Source organism: Zonotrichia leucophrys, chromosome 7 (genome assembly GCF_028769735.1).
Source record: "Zonotrichia leucophrys gambelii isolate GWCS_2022_RI chromosome 7, RI_Zleu_2.0, whole genome shotgun sequence".
Lineage (NCBI taxonomy): Eukaryota > Metazoa > Chordata > Aves > Passeriformes > Passerellidae > Zonotrichia > Zonotrichia leucophrys.
The window spans coordinates 12,855,953-12,870,333 of record NC_088177.1 but is presented as its reverse complement, the minus strand read 5'-3'; the positions used below and the strand labels follow the sequence as shown (position 1 = coordinate 12,870,333).

General features: G+C 39.4%; 1 protein-coding gene across 6 annotated transcripts in view; it reads left to right on the top strand.

The window, feature by feature from the left end:
- The window catches only part of DIP2A (disco interacting protein 2 homolog A), a 77,407-nt gene that overhangs the window by 40,232 nt on the left and 22,794 nt on the right, over positions 1–14,381 (top strand). For 4 of the 6 annotated variants that reach the window (XM_064718381.1, XM_064718382.1, XM_064718380.1 and 1 more), the window contains exons 5-18: positions 1,246–1,491; positions 4,893–5,021; positions 5,585–5,704; positions 6,590–6,787; positions 7,644–7,735; positions 8,012–8,122; positions 8,855–8,978; positions 9,225–9,334; positions 9,786–9,888; positions 10,883–10,947; positions 11,262–11,355; positions 11,783–11,902; positions 12,627–12,741; positions 13,628–13,767. In XM_064718381.1, coding sequence (XP_064574451.1) covers positions 1,246–1,491; positions 4,893–5,021; positions 5,585–5,704; positions 6,590–6,787; positions 7,644–7,735; positions 8,012–8,122; positions 8,855–8,978; positions 9,225–9,334; positions 9,786–9,888; positions 10,883–10,947; positions 11,262–11,355; positions 11,783–11,902; positions 12,627–12,741; positions 13,628–13,767 — 1,767 coding nt within the window. The remainder of the gene's footprint in view (positions 1–1,245; positions 1,492–4,892; positions 5,022–5,584; positions 5,705–6,589; positions 6,788–7,643; positions 7,736–8,011; positions 8,123–8,854; positions 8,979–9,224; positions 9,335–9,785; positions 9,889–10,882; positions 10,948–11,261; positions 11,356–11,782; positions 11,903–12,626; positions 12,742–13,627; positions 13,768–14,381) is intronic. The other 2 variants (XM_064718383.1, XM_064718385.1) reach the window with 1 other exon arrangement.

Sequence of the window (14,381 nt, the reverse complement as noted above, 5' to 3'; positions counted from 1 at the left end):
GATGAGGAGTAGCTTTTTTAATGTTACTTCAAGAAATGTATATGGAATTGTGTCTAGATGGACAATTGTATCTAGATGGACAATTGTATCTAGATGAACAATTCTGTGTCCAGAGGATTAAGAATACAGCCAAAATTAAAGTTGCAGAATTCCTGGTGCAACCAACTCCAAATTTCCCTGTCTGGGACTCTTAGAGCGTAGTAACAGACGCCCTACCTTATATAAAGCATGTAACAGATCAAGTCATTAAAATTCAGCAATCTCTTTGTGAGGGCAAGATTTTTTTCTGTAATAAGAAGACTTCCTGGTTTTCTCTCAAAATCACAAGGGATGTATTTTCTTCATATTTAGAATTACCTTTTTATTTTTTCTTGGATGGAGAATAAATAAGGAAGGATTTCAAAGGGAAACATCTGGAAAGTTGTAAGTAACTGGATGGTAATTAAATTAGGAGTCCTTTGTCAGAATTCTAACAGCAACAAATATACATCTAGAATGAAAAGATGCTTTACTAAGCATTTCTGTGTATTACTCATTCATATCAGTTTATGTGGTTAAAATACATGCTTTGTAGTAACTGTTTCATTGAACTTCAGAGCACCATGGTTTTTTTCGAAATTAGTTCTCAAAACAATCGGAAAGTGAAGAATTCCCTTCCCCTCAAAAAGAGTAAAAAAGGAAATCAACAACAACAAAATAAAAAGAGCTTTATTCAGGTGTGATGAGATAATATTTACCTGTTCAAGACAGAAATATCTTTTCAGTGGAACAGGAATGGGATGAGATGCCCGTAGATCTTCTGCTATAGGTAGAAGCCTTCTTTAACTCTCATGTCATTCCAAATGTTGGAGGTAACTGAAACTTCACTCCAGGTGTGTTCTGGCCCTAATGTGTAGAAGTTGTTGTCTTAACCCAACAAACAGCAAGAGGGATTTGTGTGTGTGAATATCCCATTGCTTTGGTACAGGCTTGGAAACTTGGCTCCAAGTGTGTTGTGGCCCTAATGTGTAGAAGTTGGAGGTAACTGAAACTTCTCTCCAGGTGTGTTCTGGCCCCAATGTGTAGAAGTTGTTCCCCATACCCAACAAGAGGGATTTGTGTGTGGATATCCCATTCCTTGGTACGCGCCCCTCGCGTGTTGCACGCAACAAAGCTGCACGTGGAGCACGGCCCAGTGCCATGTTCCTGGTGCTGGGTCACTGCCATTCCCCCATTACAGGCCTGTCATCATTATTTTGACCACAGACACATCGTCAGCATCAGAAGATGAGGGCTCGTTGCGGCGGCAAGGGCGGATCAGCTCCACTCCGTTCCAGAGCCATTCCAACGTAGAGCCCTGGCTTAACCGGGTCATTCAGGGCTCCTCCACCTCATCCTCTGCATCCTCCACCTCATCTCATCCTGGAGGGAAACCTGCTGCTGCTTCCAATACAGCTCCTGCCACCACTGCTGCCACTGTGCTTGCAGATCTCATGGCACACACGCAGATAGGTCAGTAAACCTGCCGGTGTGGTTGGAATGAAAATCAGATTACAAATCCCAAAGCAGGGCTAAACACAAAGGTCTTCACCAGGAGATAGCTGTGAATGGCCTTAAAATGTGCAATTCACAGACCAGGTAGGTATGTGTATGTATTTAACCCAAGCCAGTTGCTCATGAGATCTGAACATGCATTCTTCTTGGTAAAATGCTTGCTTTACCAAGAAATTAAGGTTCAGTTTTAGTGGATTCCAAAGCAGAATTTCAAAGGAATCCTGGTTTTGGTGCATGCTTTCCAGTCTGCATGTATTTACCCTAAACAATGTCAGATTGTGGATTTCAGATATGATTCAGTTGGTAAGCATCCAAAAGACAGAAAAACACACAGAATCTTTGGGAAGGTTACAAAATCAGAGGTACTAATCATTAGGGAATTTTTTTGCTGTTTGTACAAAACCTTTAAAGAAACCTAGTTTTTCATATTCCCATTTCCAAGCTTATTTATAATAAGAAATTTGCAATTTGGTAGATGTAAGAAATAGGTAATCTGTCACCACTTCACTTTGAGCCATTCTTGATTTCATATTATGGATTAATAGAAATTATGTTTAACTCCTTTAAAATACAAAGTCAATTATGGCTCACCTTTTAAGCTTAACTGGGATTGATGAAATTCTTAATATAGCTGTAAAAACTTGCAAGATACCCAAAATATAGCACAGCATCTTGTTATGTCTCATGCCCCAGGCCAGATAGACCTGTCTGTCAGGACTGTTTAATCAACAACTTACAGAATCAATACCTTGTATGCAAAATCAAGGCCTTACTAAAGAGTTCAAAGTCCAGCGTTTAAGCAGCTGAATGTTTGGCTGTATGCAGGTTTAAAATTTCATTATTGGGAAATAATTATAGTATCTAGAAGGAAGGAAGCTCAGGGATCTTTAAGAGCTGATCTACTAAAAATACTTATAAAGATAAAAGTTCCAGTGCCTTTGACCAAAAAAAAAAAAAAAAGGTGCATTTTCACATAAGAATGTTCTTCCTCATTCCTGCAATGCTTGGCATGTTCTATCAGTTTTCATTCCTAGCTTGGTAACATTCATGCATGGCCAATATCAGTTCAGCTGGGTCATTTTTCCTGTCTGCATGTATTTTCCTAGCTCATAAGAATATGAAAACTGACTCAGTTCTTACACTGCAAACTTTTATGACTCTTGATAAATACTCACATACTTTCTAAAAGGGGCTTTGATTTGTCCTAGGGCATAGAAGATGAGTTTATTTATTTTTCAGATAGTGTGCTGATATCAGCAATCTGAAGGCATCTTACATATCTTAATTGCCATGCCCTACTGAAATATTCTGTGTTTTGGTTGTGTACTGAATAGCTATTCACAGTTTTGAGATGTTGGAGAATTTAAATTTAGCAGCTTGTTCCTTACAGCTCATCTTCTCCAGCCTGCATTTTTAATGGTGAGCTCAAACTAAGTTCCCAGGCAGTAAACTGCACTGTTGGAAGTGCAAGGTTACAATATTTAGTGCAGTCAGATACAAATGTGCATTATTTTCAAGATGTTTGTCTTTCACTTAATTAGCAGCAAGGACAACCCTTTGTGCAGGGGGGATTTTTTTTTTCTTTTGTGTAATATTTTTTTTTTTTTAATTAATAAGGCTGGTGGTTTGTCCTGGTTTTTTTTCAAGGTCACTATATCAACTGTGGAGTATTTCCCACCTTAGCTCTTAGAGCAGCTGGAAGTGCAGATCATCATGGCTTTTAATTCTCTGTCATATCCCATTTGTTCTTCCTTTGGACACTACTCTCTTGCATTTATCTCTGTCTTGTCATCACTAATGGAAAGGTCCTTCAGTCTGAATCCAATTAACCTTTCTTCCTGAAGTCATAAGTCTGCTCACACTTTCTTTTTGAACTGCTCACCACTTGTCTTACCCTGCTGTGCCATGGTATTTCTGGATGATACAAGCTAATAGCATGGGGTCTCATGGGCATTGATTAATAAAATGCTCAAATTCTTAATTAAGCTAATGTGGTTTTTATCTGAGCATAAATCCTGAAAATTGAACTTCTTTTTCTCTTCATATATTGCTAGTTCCTGGAGGATTTCTCAGGTGGGAGTGGGAACCAGGTACACTTGTCTCTGTGGCCAGGTTGTGTGCTGCAGGAAGCCTCTGGGTTGGTACTTTGGGAAACCTAAGAGAAAAAGAAAAAAAAAACAGCCAAAAAGCAACTTCAAAAATAGATAGAGTGAGAACATATAGATAAGGCAGGTGTATACACGGGCTCTCCATGGGTCCTGTGCAGTGGTTATACAGGTCAGCTTTACACAGTTGTCATCTTTGTGGTTACTGAATCCACAGCATTTTTGTGACAGATTAAGTAACACTTTCTCCTTCGTGTACCTCACCCACATGGAAGGAATTTAGTCTCTGCAATGCAAGCATTGGCATTGCAGCGAGTTCCAGTGGAAAGGATGGGAATGGATTTCAATTTTTCTCCTGGTGATCCCTCTAAAACCACTTAGAGCTGGGCTTGTGGCTTGTGTATCAGCTCTGGAAATGTGGGAGCAGTGCAAGAAGCACTTGCTATCTTGGAGCTGATCAGTGCCTCATAGTGGGGGACTATGTATGTATTTCACAGCACTGCCCAGATCTCCCTCTGCCTGCCGTTTTTCTGGCAGGATTTGTGACATGCTGAGTTCCTCCAAGGGCTGTTGGCAGCTCCAGCCCTGGGCAGCAGGGTTTTCTCCAGCTCTTCCCTGCTGCATTCCTGTTTTTACTCATCAGAATTCTGCATATTTCAGTCTTCCTGTTCTTGTTGTCTGTTGTTTAAACACTTCTCAGAAATACTGCCATTTCCTAAACCATTCCATCCAAAACCATTCTATAACCATGGTTACATTTTTGGAATGATGGTAGCAGCTTCTTACAGGGACAGTTAGTGATAGGACGAGGGGGAATGGTTTTAAATTAAAAAAGAAGAGAGACTCAGATGAGGAAAAAATTGTTCCCTGTGAGAGTAGTGAGGCCCTGGCTGGCACAGGGTGCCCAGAGCAGCTGTGGCTGCCCCATCCCTGGAAGTGTCCAAGGCCAGGCTGGATGGGGCATGGAGCAAGCTGGTCTGGTGGCAGGTGTCCCTGCCCATGGCAGGGGATGGGACCAGATGAGCTTTGAGGTCCCTTCCAACCTGAACCATTCTGTGATATTCCCTAAGCATTGCTGTACAGCCAGGAAATGGGGCACAGCTCCAAGCAAAGCAGGCTTGTACCTCCAGGTTGTAAGGAGATTCTCAAGCCCCTGTGAGGATTTGTGAAATACCCTCATGCAAGAAGCAGTGTTGGTTCTGTTGATTCTTAATGTGGCTGATGAGCTCCTGTGTCTGTGTTGCATTTCTGCAGAGAACCACTCTGCCCCCCCTGACGTGACCACTGGCCTGGTGGAATACCTGCACCACGAGCGCCCGCAGGTCGCCTCCGTGCGAGGAGTGCCCAGAGGCTACAGCAGCAGCATTCTGGAAACTGCAGATGGTGATTGCATTACAGACCTTTCCATCTGTGTCCCCTCTTGTGTATATAAATCTCTTCGTATGCATCTTCATTTTATATTGCCTCAGAGCTGTAAATTTTGACAAATATAAATACATATATTTACATTTAATTTAACATACACAAATGAAAATCAGCATTTAACATGTTTTGTGTTGTGATTGTTTTTACAAGCCCCATAAAATATTGAAAGATACACTCATTTTTTTTTCCAAGCATTCTGATGCTTTCGGAATGGAATGAATGTTAAGGTGTAGTAAATATCTAGATTGCTGGAGAAAAGGACATTGTTCATGTTTCAGCTGAAATCTCATGAAGGGATCAGTGGTTTGAAAAGCTAAAATAGAGCATGAGAAGGTGTCTATGTCAGCCAGGTAATAGCATTATTGGAAAGCAAATAAATCCATTGTGGAAACTCTTACTAGTAAAAGCTGTTTTCTTCCAAACAAGGTACTCATCCTGAATGACTGTTCCACCTGAAAGTTGTGTGTTTTAGTGTATTTTGGTTAATATATGTTAAATAATAAATCTTTTCCATTTGGCAGGTGTCCCAGTGAACAGCAGAGTGTCCTCTAAAATCCAGCAGCTGCTAAATACTTTGAAAAGACCGAAGCGCCCGCCTCTGAAGGAGTTTTTTGTGGATGATTTTGAAGAATTGCTTGAAGGTTAATTTTCTTTCAGATACATTTTTTACTCCTTATGTAAGTGGTTCATGACAGAACTGATTCTTAGCAAGTGTTGGTTTCTCTTCTCAATAGGAAACTAGTCATGGTAAAATTAGTACAGTGGAGCAAGAAAGGTCATTATGTTATCATAAGTGGAAGATAATCTTAAATTCAACCTTCTTACTCAGTGTGACATTTCTGAGCAGCTGCCACTAGAGTTCCCGTACTGTTGGTTTGATACTTGTAAGATACAATGGTTTTGTGATTCTAGTCTTTTGCTGAAGTTTCTCCAGGTGAATTTCCATTGATGTGCATGTAATTGTGGAAAGCATCACTTGGAACCATTCATTTTGCTGGTTATCTACATTGAACATTTGCTAACTTCAGCCAGGACTTTGCTAACTAAGACCAAGATACTTCACTTTCTGGAGCAGCTTGGAGCAGGATTTCAAGAGAAGGCCTTTCTTTAAAAATATATTGTTAGCCAGGCACAGTGTCATTTTTCATCACCTGTTGAGAATTCAGTGCAGCAAAAATCAGTGTCCAGAAGTCACTGAAGCTGTTGTCTCTGATAGCCCTTCTTGACTTAAGGTGGTTCTCATTGAAATAGATGTGGAGAACAAGGAGCAGAAAACAGTAACTTTTCTAAGTAGAGAGAAGTGGGCTAGAGATGCAAATTCTGGTATTTTGATAATGTGGAATCACAACTCTGAAGTGATGGTCACTGTTTTTTTGGGAAGCCAACAGCTGATTAGCATCATAAAGCAAAGGAGAAGTAGTGATAACTGTGAGGAAGAGGTGAATGGTTCATAGAACAACCTGTGAAGTGTAACTTACACATCTTGTACAGATTGACATTTCCCTTTTCCTGTGCTCTGCTTTTAGTGCAACAGCCTGACCCGAATCAACCAAAGCCTGAAGGAAACCAAGTGAATGTACTCAAAGGGGAGCCCCTGGGGGTGGTGACCAACTGGCCCCCCTCCCTGCTGGCTGCCCTGCAGCGCTGGGGAACCACCCAGTCCAAAGCCCCCTGTCTGACAGCGCTGGACACCACTGGGAAAGCAGTTTATACCCTCACCTATGGTACGTGTTGGAGCCAGCTGAGAGGAGCAGTTGGGTGTTCTCCATGAAACAAGTTTGCCTTGCTTCAGAGGGACTGCCTGTGCTTGTAACACATGGCTGGAGGTTGCTGTAGGAATGTAAATTATAAATTCATTGTATATGAAAAACGGGTTTTTTCGTAAGAAGTTAAGGAAGAGAAAATATGTTTTGTTATTGCAAAGCATATTGGTTCTTTCCTAGTGGCTATTTGTAAATCTCTTAGAATTGTGTGGGGTTTTTTCATAATAGAACACTAAAAATAGCCCAGTGTAAACTGGGAGGTAGAAACAGATTACTAATAATGCACTCTTCACATTCCCAGAGGAGACATTTCATTTTAACATCCTCTTGCACAGCCTTATAGAGAAGACTCATACCTCAGGAGCATAATCAGGATGTTAATGGTGGGAAGTGAAACTTGCCTGTATTAATGACCTGGAAGTATTATAGTAAATTGCATTTTTGGGGAAAATAACTCTGTCCTTCAGGATAGCTCACTGCAGCATTTCCTTGTATAATATGTTAGAATGTTGAACTTTATTGTTTGCATTCTCACAAATGAAGGATGCTGGAAATATAGCTCAGCAGCTGCAGTAATTTAATTACTCTGCAGTGGGGCTTTGAGTGTTGTTTAGAATAGCATGTTTAGTTTTACATTTAAAATTTGAAAAAAAAAAGAAAGAGGTAAACCAAAAAGAGGCCAAGTTCTAAATTCTACTTGGACTTGGCCAACTGTTCTGATACCCTCATGCTTAGTGCATGTGTGAGGCACTGAGATCTGCCAATTAAGTGTTAAAATTTTAGCTTCTTCCTCCTAATTTCTTCTTTTATTCTTCAGGCAAGCTATGGAGTCGAAGCTTGAAGTTAGCCTATACCCTGCTAAACAAGTTAACCACTAAGAATGAGCCCCTGCTGAAGCCTGGAGACCGGGTAGGCTGCTGTTGGAAGTGGTCCCTATGGATGGCATAGTGAGGAACAGCTTTAGCTGAAAAAAGCCTTGTAATAAATTATTGTAATAATGTATTGTGAAATAATCATTACTGTGGCTTATAAAAATACACTGTCTCAATACTTAGTATTTCTCTGCCTGGTTATCTGTGAACCTGGACATTGTTGTGAAAATTTTGTTCTACAAATTAAAAAGCAGCCCCCCCTCCTCTGCCAAATAACAAAAAAAAAAATTCTTATTTTACTTTATTTTTGTAGGTAGCTCTGGTATTTCCTAATAGTGATCCAGTTATGTTTATGGTGGCATTTTATGGATGTCTCCTGGCAGAACTTATTCCTGTCCCAATAGAAGTTCCACTGACAAGAAAGGTAGGCAGATTCGTTCAACATTTTTATGGTTTGATAAATGAAGTGTTTGTCTCTGTGTTCATATATCTAAATCCTGCAGTCTTTACATGGGGTCCTTCAGAGCCTGCTCTTTGAAAGCATCAGGTGGACTGTTCAGTGTACATTCTGTGCATTATATTCAATATTCATTTAAGGAAAGGAGGAAGTAATATTAAACTAGTAATTTAAGTATTTTAGGGAATGTAATTGTAGAAATTATTTTCATTCAGTATTTTCAAAAATATGTGTGGAAGTATTTGAGTTTATCAGAGAGAGGTTGTTTTTTCAGCTCTGATGCTGAGTATGAGGCAGGCAGAGACACCATAGTCTGAAATACAGGTATAATCCTTCACACCTGGAGATTGTTAGGGAAGAGCTAAAAAGCTATAGGCTCTGCTCCTTGATGTGTCAGGACTCAGAAACAGCATCAAACCAATTTTCTGTTTTAGCAGAATTTATAAAAATCCTATTGGGTTGTGGAGGGATGTACAGTCATTGCTTCTGACACTGCTTTTCTTACTAGATCTGCTGCAAATCTTAGCTAGCACTAAGCAAAACTTAATTTTCTCAGTCTTCTAAAGGTCTTATGGGATTGACTTTTGTTTTTTCCTGTGATATAAATTGACTTAATGTTTTCTAAACATGAAGAAGTTACAACAAACTGTCCAAGAGTTTTGTTATTTGTAATTTTGCTATTTCCTTGTTTCTCTACAGGATGCTGGCAGCCAGCAGATTGGATTTCTTTTGGGCAGCTGTGGAGTCACATTAGCTTTAACCACTGATGCCTGCCAGAAAGGCCTCCCAAAAGCTCAGACTGGAGAGGTGGTGACGTTCAAAGGTGTGGGTTTAGTTTTTATGGGATGGATAAAAAGCAGGTATACTCATTGTTGCTGTCAAGCTTCAGTTTTTGGGTTTCCTTGCATGGTTCTTACACACAAAGAGCTGCTTTGATTATCATGGCAGTGCTCTGTGCTGTGTCTTCCTCTCCAGCAGGGGATTTTGCTTTTGCTTGCCTCCTGAATACTGGGGAAAAAACTCTGATGTTTGGAACACTGGTGACAGGAGCTTTTCTTTTTCTTTGAAGGCTGGCCTCGTCTCATGTGGTTTGTGATTGATGGGAAGCACCTGGCAAAGCCAGCCAAGGATTGGCATCCCCAGGTCCGGGATGCCAGCGCCGAGATCGCTTACATCGAGGTGATGCAGGGGCATGTGATGAATTCTCTGATTCCTCTGTCCTAGTTTATCTGATCTTTTCTTCCTCTAAACTCTGCATACAATAAAAGATACATATATTTATATATTTATATGTATAATGTTTTCTATTATTTTATATATAATGTTTTAAACTGTGAAACAAGAATGTTTCCATCAGGCTGCCAGGCAGACTCTCAGTTGAGTGACTGTGTGGAGTCAGGTTGAAGATTGGGAATAATCAGCATTTTGGGACCCCCAGGACAATTTGATTGGACTAGAGAAACAGACTTTTTACCATAGTAGTGTATTTTGTGGATGTAAATATATTTTTATGCTAGCTTTTTGAATTAAAAAAGCTGGGTTTGTTTTTGTAATATGTTTTCAATTCGCTGCTGTAAATATTCTTGGTTTTGCTGTTAATATAATGCTTGCATACACTTTGTCTTCTCAGTACAAAACAAGTAAAGAGGGCAGCACAGTGGGCATTACTGTATCTCATGCCTCCATGCTGGCACACTGTCATGCACTGACTCAGGCCTGTGGGTATTCAGAAGGTAAGTTAGATAGGTGTAACTTTAAAATTGTATTGCATTTAAATTTGATGCATTTGTTCTAAAATGCATTTTTAAAATGCATTTATTTTTAAATTATGCTGCATTTGCATCTTCAGACAATTCATGTTGCATAATCATGTCTGCTGTCTCCAGAGAACTTTAGATACAGAATAGTCACTTCAACTGCAAAGGGAAAGACAAATTTCCTCATTTATAAAGGGTGTGATGTGTGAAATAACGTTAAGCCACCTGTGAAAATGTAATCAAGGAGGGAATCTTCCTCTTACCTAATCAAGTCCCAGAAAAGAATATCTCCCCAGGGATCTGCTTGTTTGCAGCCATTCTTCCAATGAACAGCCAAGAGCTGCACTTGGTTCTGACCATCTGTATCAATTTAATCTGTGCTACCATTTAACCAAGTACTTTCCTGCATACATCCATCCTACATCAGTGATAAGCAAGTTTTACCTAATCAATACAAGATATCCCTCAAAAATCATCAATTGAATTGATGATTCATCAATTGAATCCTTGACTTAAAGTCTTTGATTCTTATTTGCTTTGTTGAAACACATAAGATACTCAAATTCCTCAGAGAAAATATTCAAGAAAATTTAGTAGAGCCGTGCTGATATTTCTTACTGGCTTTAATTCTTTCAAATACAGATTAACTTTTTCAGTTCAGCTGAAGAAGTTTGCTTCAAGACTAAATTTTCAGTCTGCATAGTTCATTGGCAGATGGAAAGGGTATTATAATGAATATAGATGTTAAATACCTTGTAATATTCTAGTCTAGTAATCATAATTCAAAGATTATTGCACTAAGTAAAACAAGTCACTTGGAGCTTAAGCAGCCTGTTTGTCATAGGCAAGAGAGCTTTGGTTTCTTAGCAGTCATGGATATTTCAGAGTTGCTTGAACAAATATTTGTAGTTCTTAAGTATTTTTATAAATATGCTTTTTAAATCTGGTATTTTTTTTCCTTTGCTTTCAGCTGAAACACTAACAAATGTCTTGGATTTCAAAAGAGAGGCTGGCCTTTGGCATGGAGTGTTAACGGTGAGTATCACAGGAAAGGCAAAAAACTGCAACAGTTTGCTTCTTTCATTGGTAGTGTACTGGTATCAGAATGAGGCTATAAATTCATCATTTCTCTCAAATGGTTTTTGTTTCAGTATTTATATTTTTCAGAATAAACTGTTGCTTTTGCTGTACCTTGTGTATTTTTTCAGAGTATTCACATAGTTTTAACTACCAGTTAACTGTCAGAGTTATGCTGCAGCTGTGATGATGGGGAGGTTTATTTAAGCATTGTTACATGTTCTGTATTTTTAAGCCACTTGGAAATTTATTTTTGAATCTCTTTCTTGTAGAGTGTTATGAACAGGATGCACGTCATCAGTATTCCCTATGCATTAATGAAGGTTAATCCACTTTCCTGGATACAGAAAGTCTGCTCATACAAAGGTACCCTAAAGGTTGTTTTAATTCACCCATCTCTTTTTGGGTTATTGAAAACAAATTAAATTGTTTGTGCTAAATGCCTTGTATCACACTGATTACCCCATTTCAGTATTTGTGTGCTCACAGTTTCACTGATCAGTGATGTTGATGGCTTCTTCTGAGAGACCTTTAAAGAAACTGTCGTTCTTAGTATTTGAATTTATAGCAAGCATTCAAATTCTATGATGAAGTCCATCTGGAGATATTGTGTATACATGTGTTATAGTAGTTGAATATTTGGCATTTGTATTTGTTTTCTACATTTAAAGTGTCATAAATTTTGTGTGTAGTTCCATAGACTTGTGTAAATACACAAGAATATTTAGATAATTTTATAATTGGTCTTTATTTTGTTGTGCACATGCAGTATAATGATTGTTTTGGCTTGCAGCCCGTGTGGCAGTAGTAAAATCCCGTGATATGCACTGGTCACTTTTGGCTCAGAGGGATCAGAGAGATGTCAGCCTGAGCTCCTTGCGGATGTTGATAGTGGCAGATGGAGCCAATCCATGTGAGTATGGATGTGTTTCATGAGTGTCAGTCTGGCCAAGATTCTCTTTGTTGTAAGCCCTGTGTCAGAGCTGATGCCTGGGGAGTTAAGCAGTTTCTTCTGTAGTAAAACACTGTTTGTGTGCCAGTGATGCCACTGCTTTTTCATTACACTCATTTGCACTTCTTGGCTATAATTACCAGTGTAAATTCATGTTTTGCACTTTATGTTTTCATTAGTGCTATACGCTTCCATGAATTGACTTGAATTGATACCTACAAGATATAAATATAGATATAATCCACTCTGGGCCAAGTGCTAGAGGCCTGGTAGGTGAAGGTATGTCAGAATTTGATAAATATTTAAGTGCTGTGACCTCTGTAAGAAACAATCAGATAGGAGCTGTATAAGAGGTTGACATAAAGCTACCTTTAGTGACAAAGGATTCTGATCCCTGAAGGATTTCCCATGATACTATGTGCTGCCCAGTGCTGCCACAGGAGGAGTACACAGTTGGGAATTTCATTGTCTAGTTGTTAATCACTAGGAGTTCTTTTTCCAAATCTACTCTCTTACAGTGAACTGGAATGCCTTTCAGAGAGTTTGCAAGAGTATTTGGTTTGTACATGAATGCCACAGTATTCATATAACTGAGCTGAGAGCGAGCACACACTTTGAATTCCTGCAGCTCATGCTTTCCTGCTCTTAGGAAAAATGTTTCTGATTATGTGATGGTTCTTTCTAGGGTCAATATCTTCCTGTGATGCATTCCTGAATGTATTTCAATCCAGAGGTTTGAGACCAGAAGTAATCTGTCCCTGTGCTAGTTCTTCAGAGGCACTAACTGTTGCTATTCGCAGGTAATTCCCTTTTCTGAGAAGTGAACTGAAGCTTTGCTTGACTATTGCAATGTGTCCTAGAATCACAGAATGCTTTGGTTTGAAGGAGTTCAAACCCCCTGCCATAGGCAGGGATACCTTCCACTACACCAGGTTACTCCAAGCCCCATCCAGCCTGGCCTTAAACACTTGCAGGGATGGGGAATCTCGTGTTAAGGTGATAGTCAGAAAATACCATAACCCACATAGGGATGCCCAAAGACCTAGGCAGAGGAAATATGAAGTTCACAGGTCCCTCCTTCACTAAAGGATGGGTGATTTTTGTTTCTTTTCTTAAAAAAGTTTAATATTTTCTAAGAATAGTCAGGCAGAAGGTGTTTTTTTGTGCTTTGGGAAAGTTAGGTCTCATCCTCACTTGAAGGTATTGAAGGGCCTTTTAAAATGCCCCCAAAACAAGACTTAGTTATTTGGGAGGAAGAAGATGGTGAATCCTCAATCAATTGCTTATGTACAGTGATTTGTAAACAGGGGCCTAAAATTAAAACAAAAATATTTGTAGCTGGTCTGAGAAATGCCATTGGATTTCTGGAGATAGCAAGGGATGCTCTGAGAAAAAGAAGTACTTTATTTATTAATAGACAAATAGATGGGATATGCTGGATTTTTTTGATAGCAGTTCTGATCAAAATGTGCCTTTTCAGAAAGTCAACTTCAAGAAAACTTGAAACAAAAAACTTTGACATTTTGGAGAGTATAAGTCTTGAACTCTTGTTTGTTCAAAGTGAAGTGAGAAACCATTCTTTTTCTTAACCTTACCAAACCTGAGAAACCAGCAGAATGTTTTTAGTGCCCCTCTCACCAGTATTGGTCTGTTGATTCATATCTAACTGGACTTTCTGTCTTCCAGACCTTCTGAACTGGGTGGCCCCCCTCCAGGAAAAGCAGTGTTATCCATGAATTGCCTGAGTTTCGGCGTGATCAGAGTGGACACAGAGGAGAAGCTGTCAGTGTTAACTGTGCAGGATGTTGGGCAGATTATGCCTGGAGGTAGGAAAACATTTTGTGTAGGTTTCAGAATATTCCAAATAAGTTATCTTTGTGTGCATGGAATAAATAAAAGTGTTAAATGCCTTTAAGGTAGTATGAGTTATGTTTTGACACATTACCTAAACACATCGTGGATTAGAGATTCATGCACAATAAAACTGAATTACTGTAGATTTTGGTATGGGCAAATGCTTTTGGCTTGTTACATAATTGTTTGTGTAGTGGAATAGAATAGAATATTTCAGTTGAAAGGGACCTCATCTCAGACCCTCCAAAGGTGATGGAACAACTAATTCTGGTAACTATTTTCTCATGCCCATGGAGAGCAAGAAAGGGATCAGGAGTAACCTGGATGAACCTATTTCCTAATGACATCTGTTTGTAACACTGTGGTTCCTGAGCTAGGTAGAGCTGGGTATTGTTCCTCAGCCCATTAATTGAAGCCAAGAGACTTTGTCTCATCCTTATTGTTCTCATTTGAGATCCAGCTGCCTTTGGAGAGGAGAGCACTCTGAAGAAGGTTAGTAAAGGTAGGGTGCCAAAGCAGACCTAAGACTGTGAACAGTGGGATGAAGGACGGGACACTTGGTGCCATCTACTCCAGCTTTTAGGCT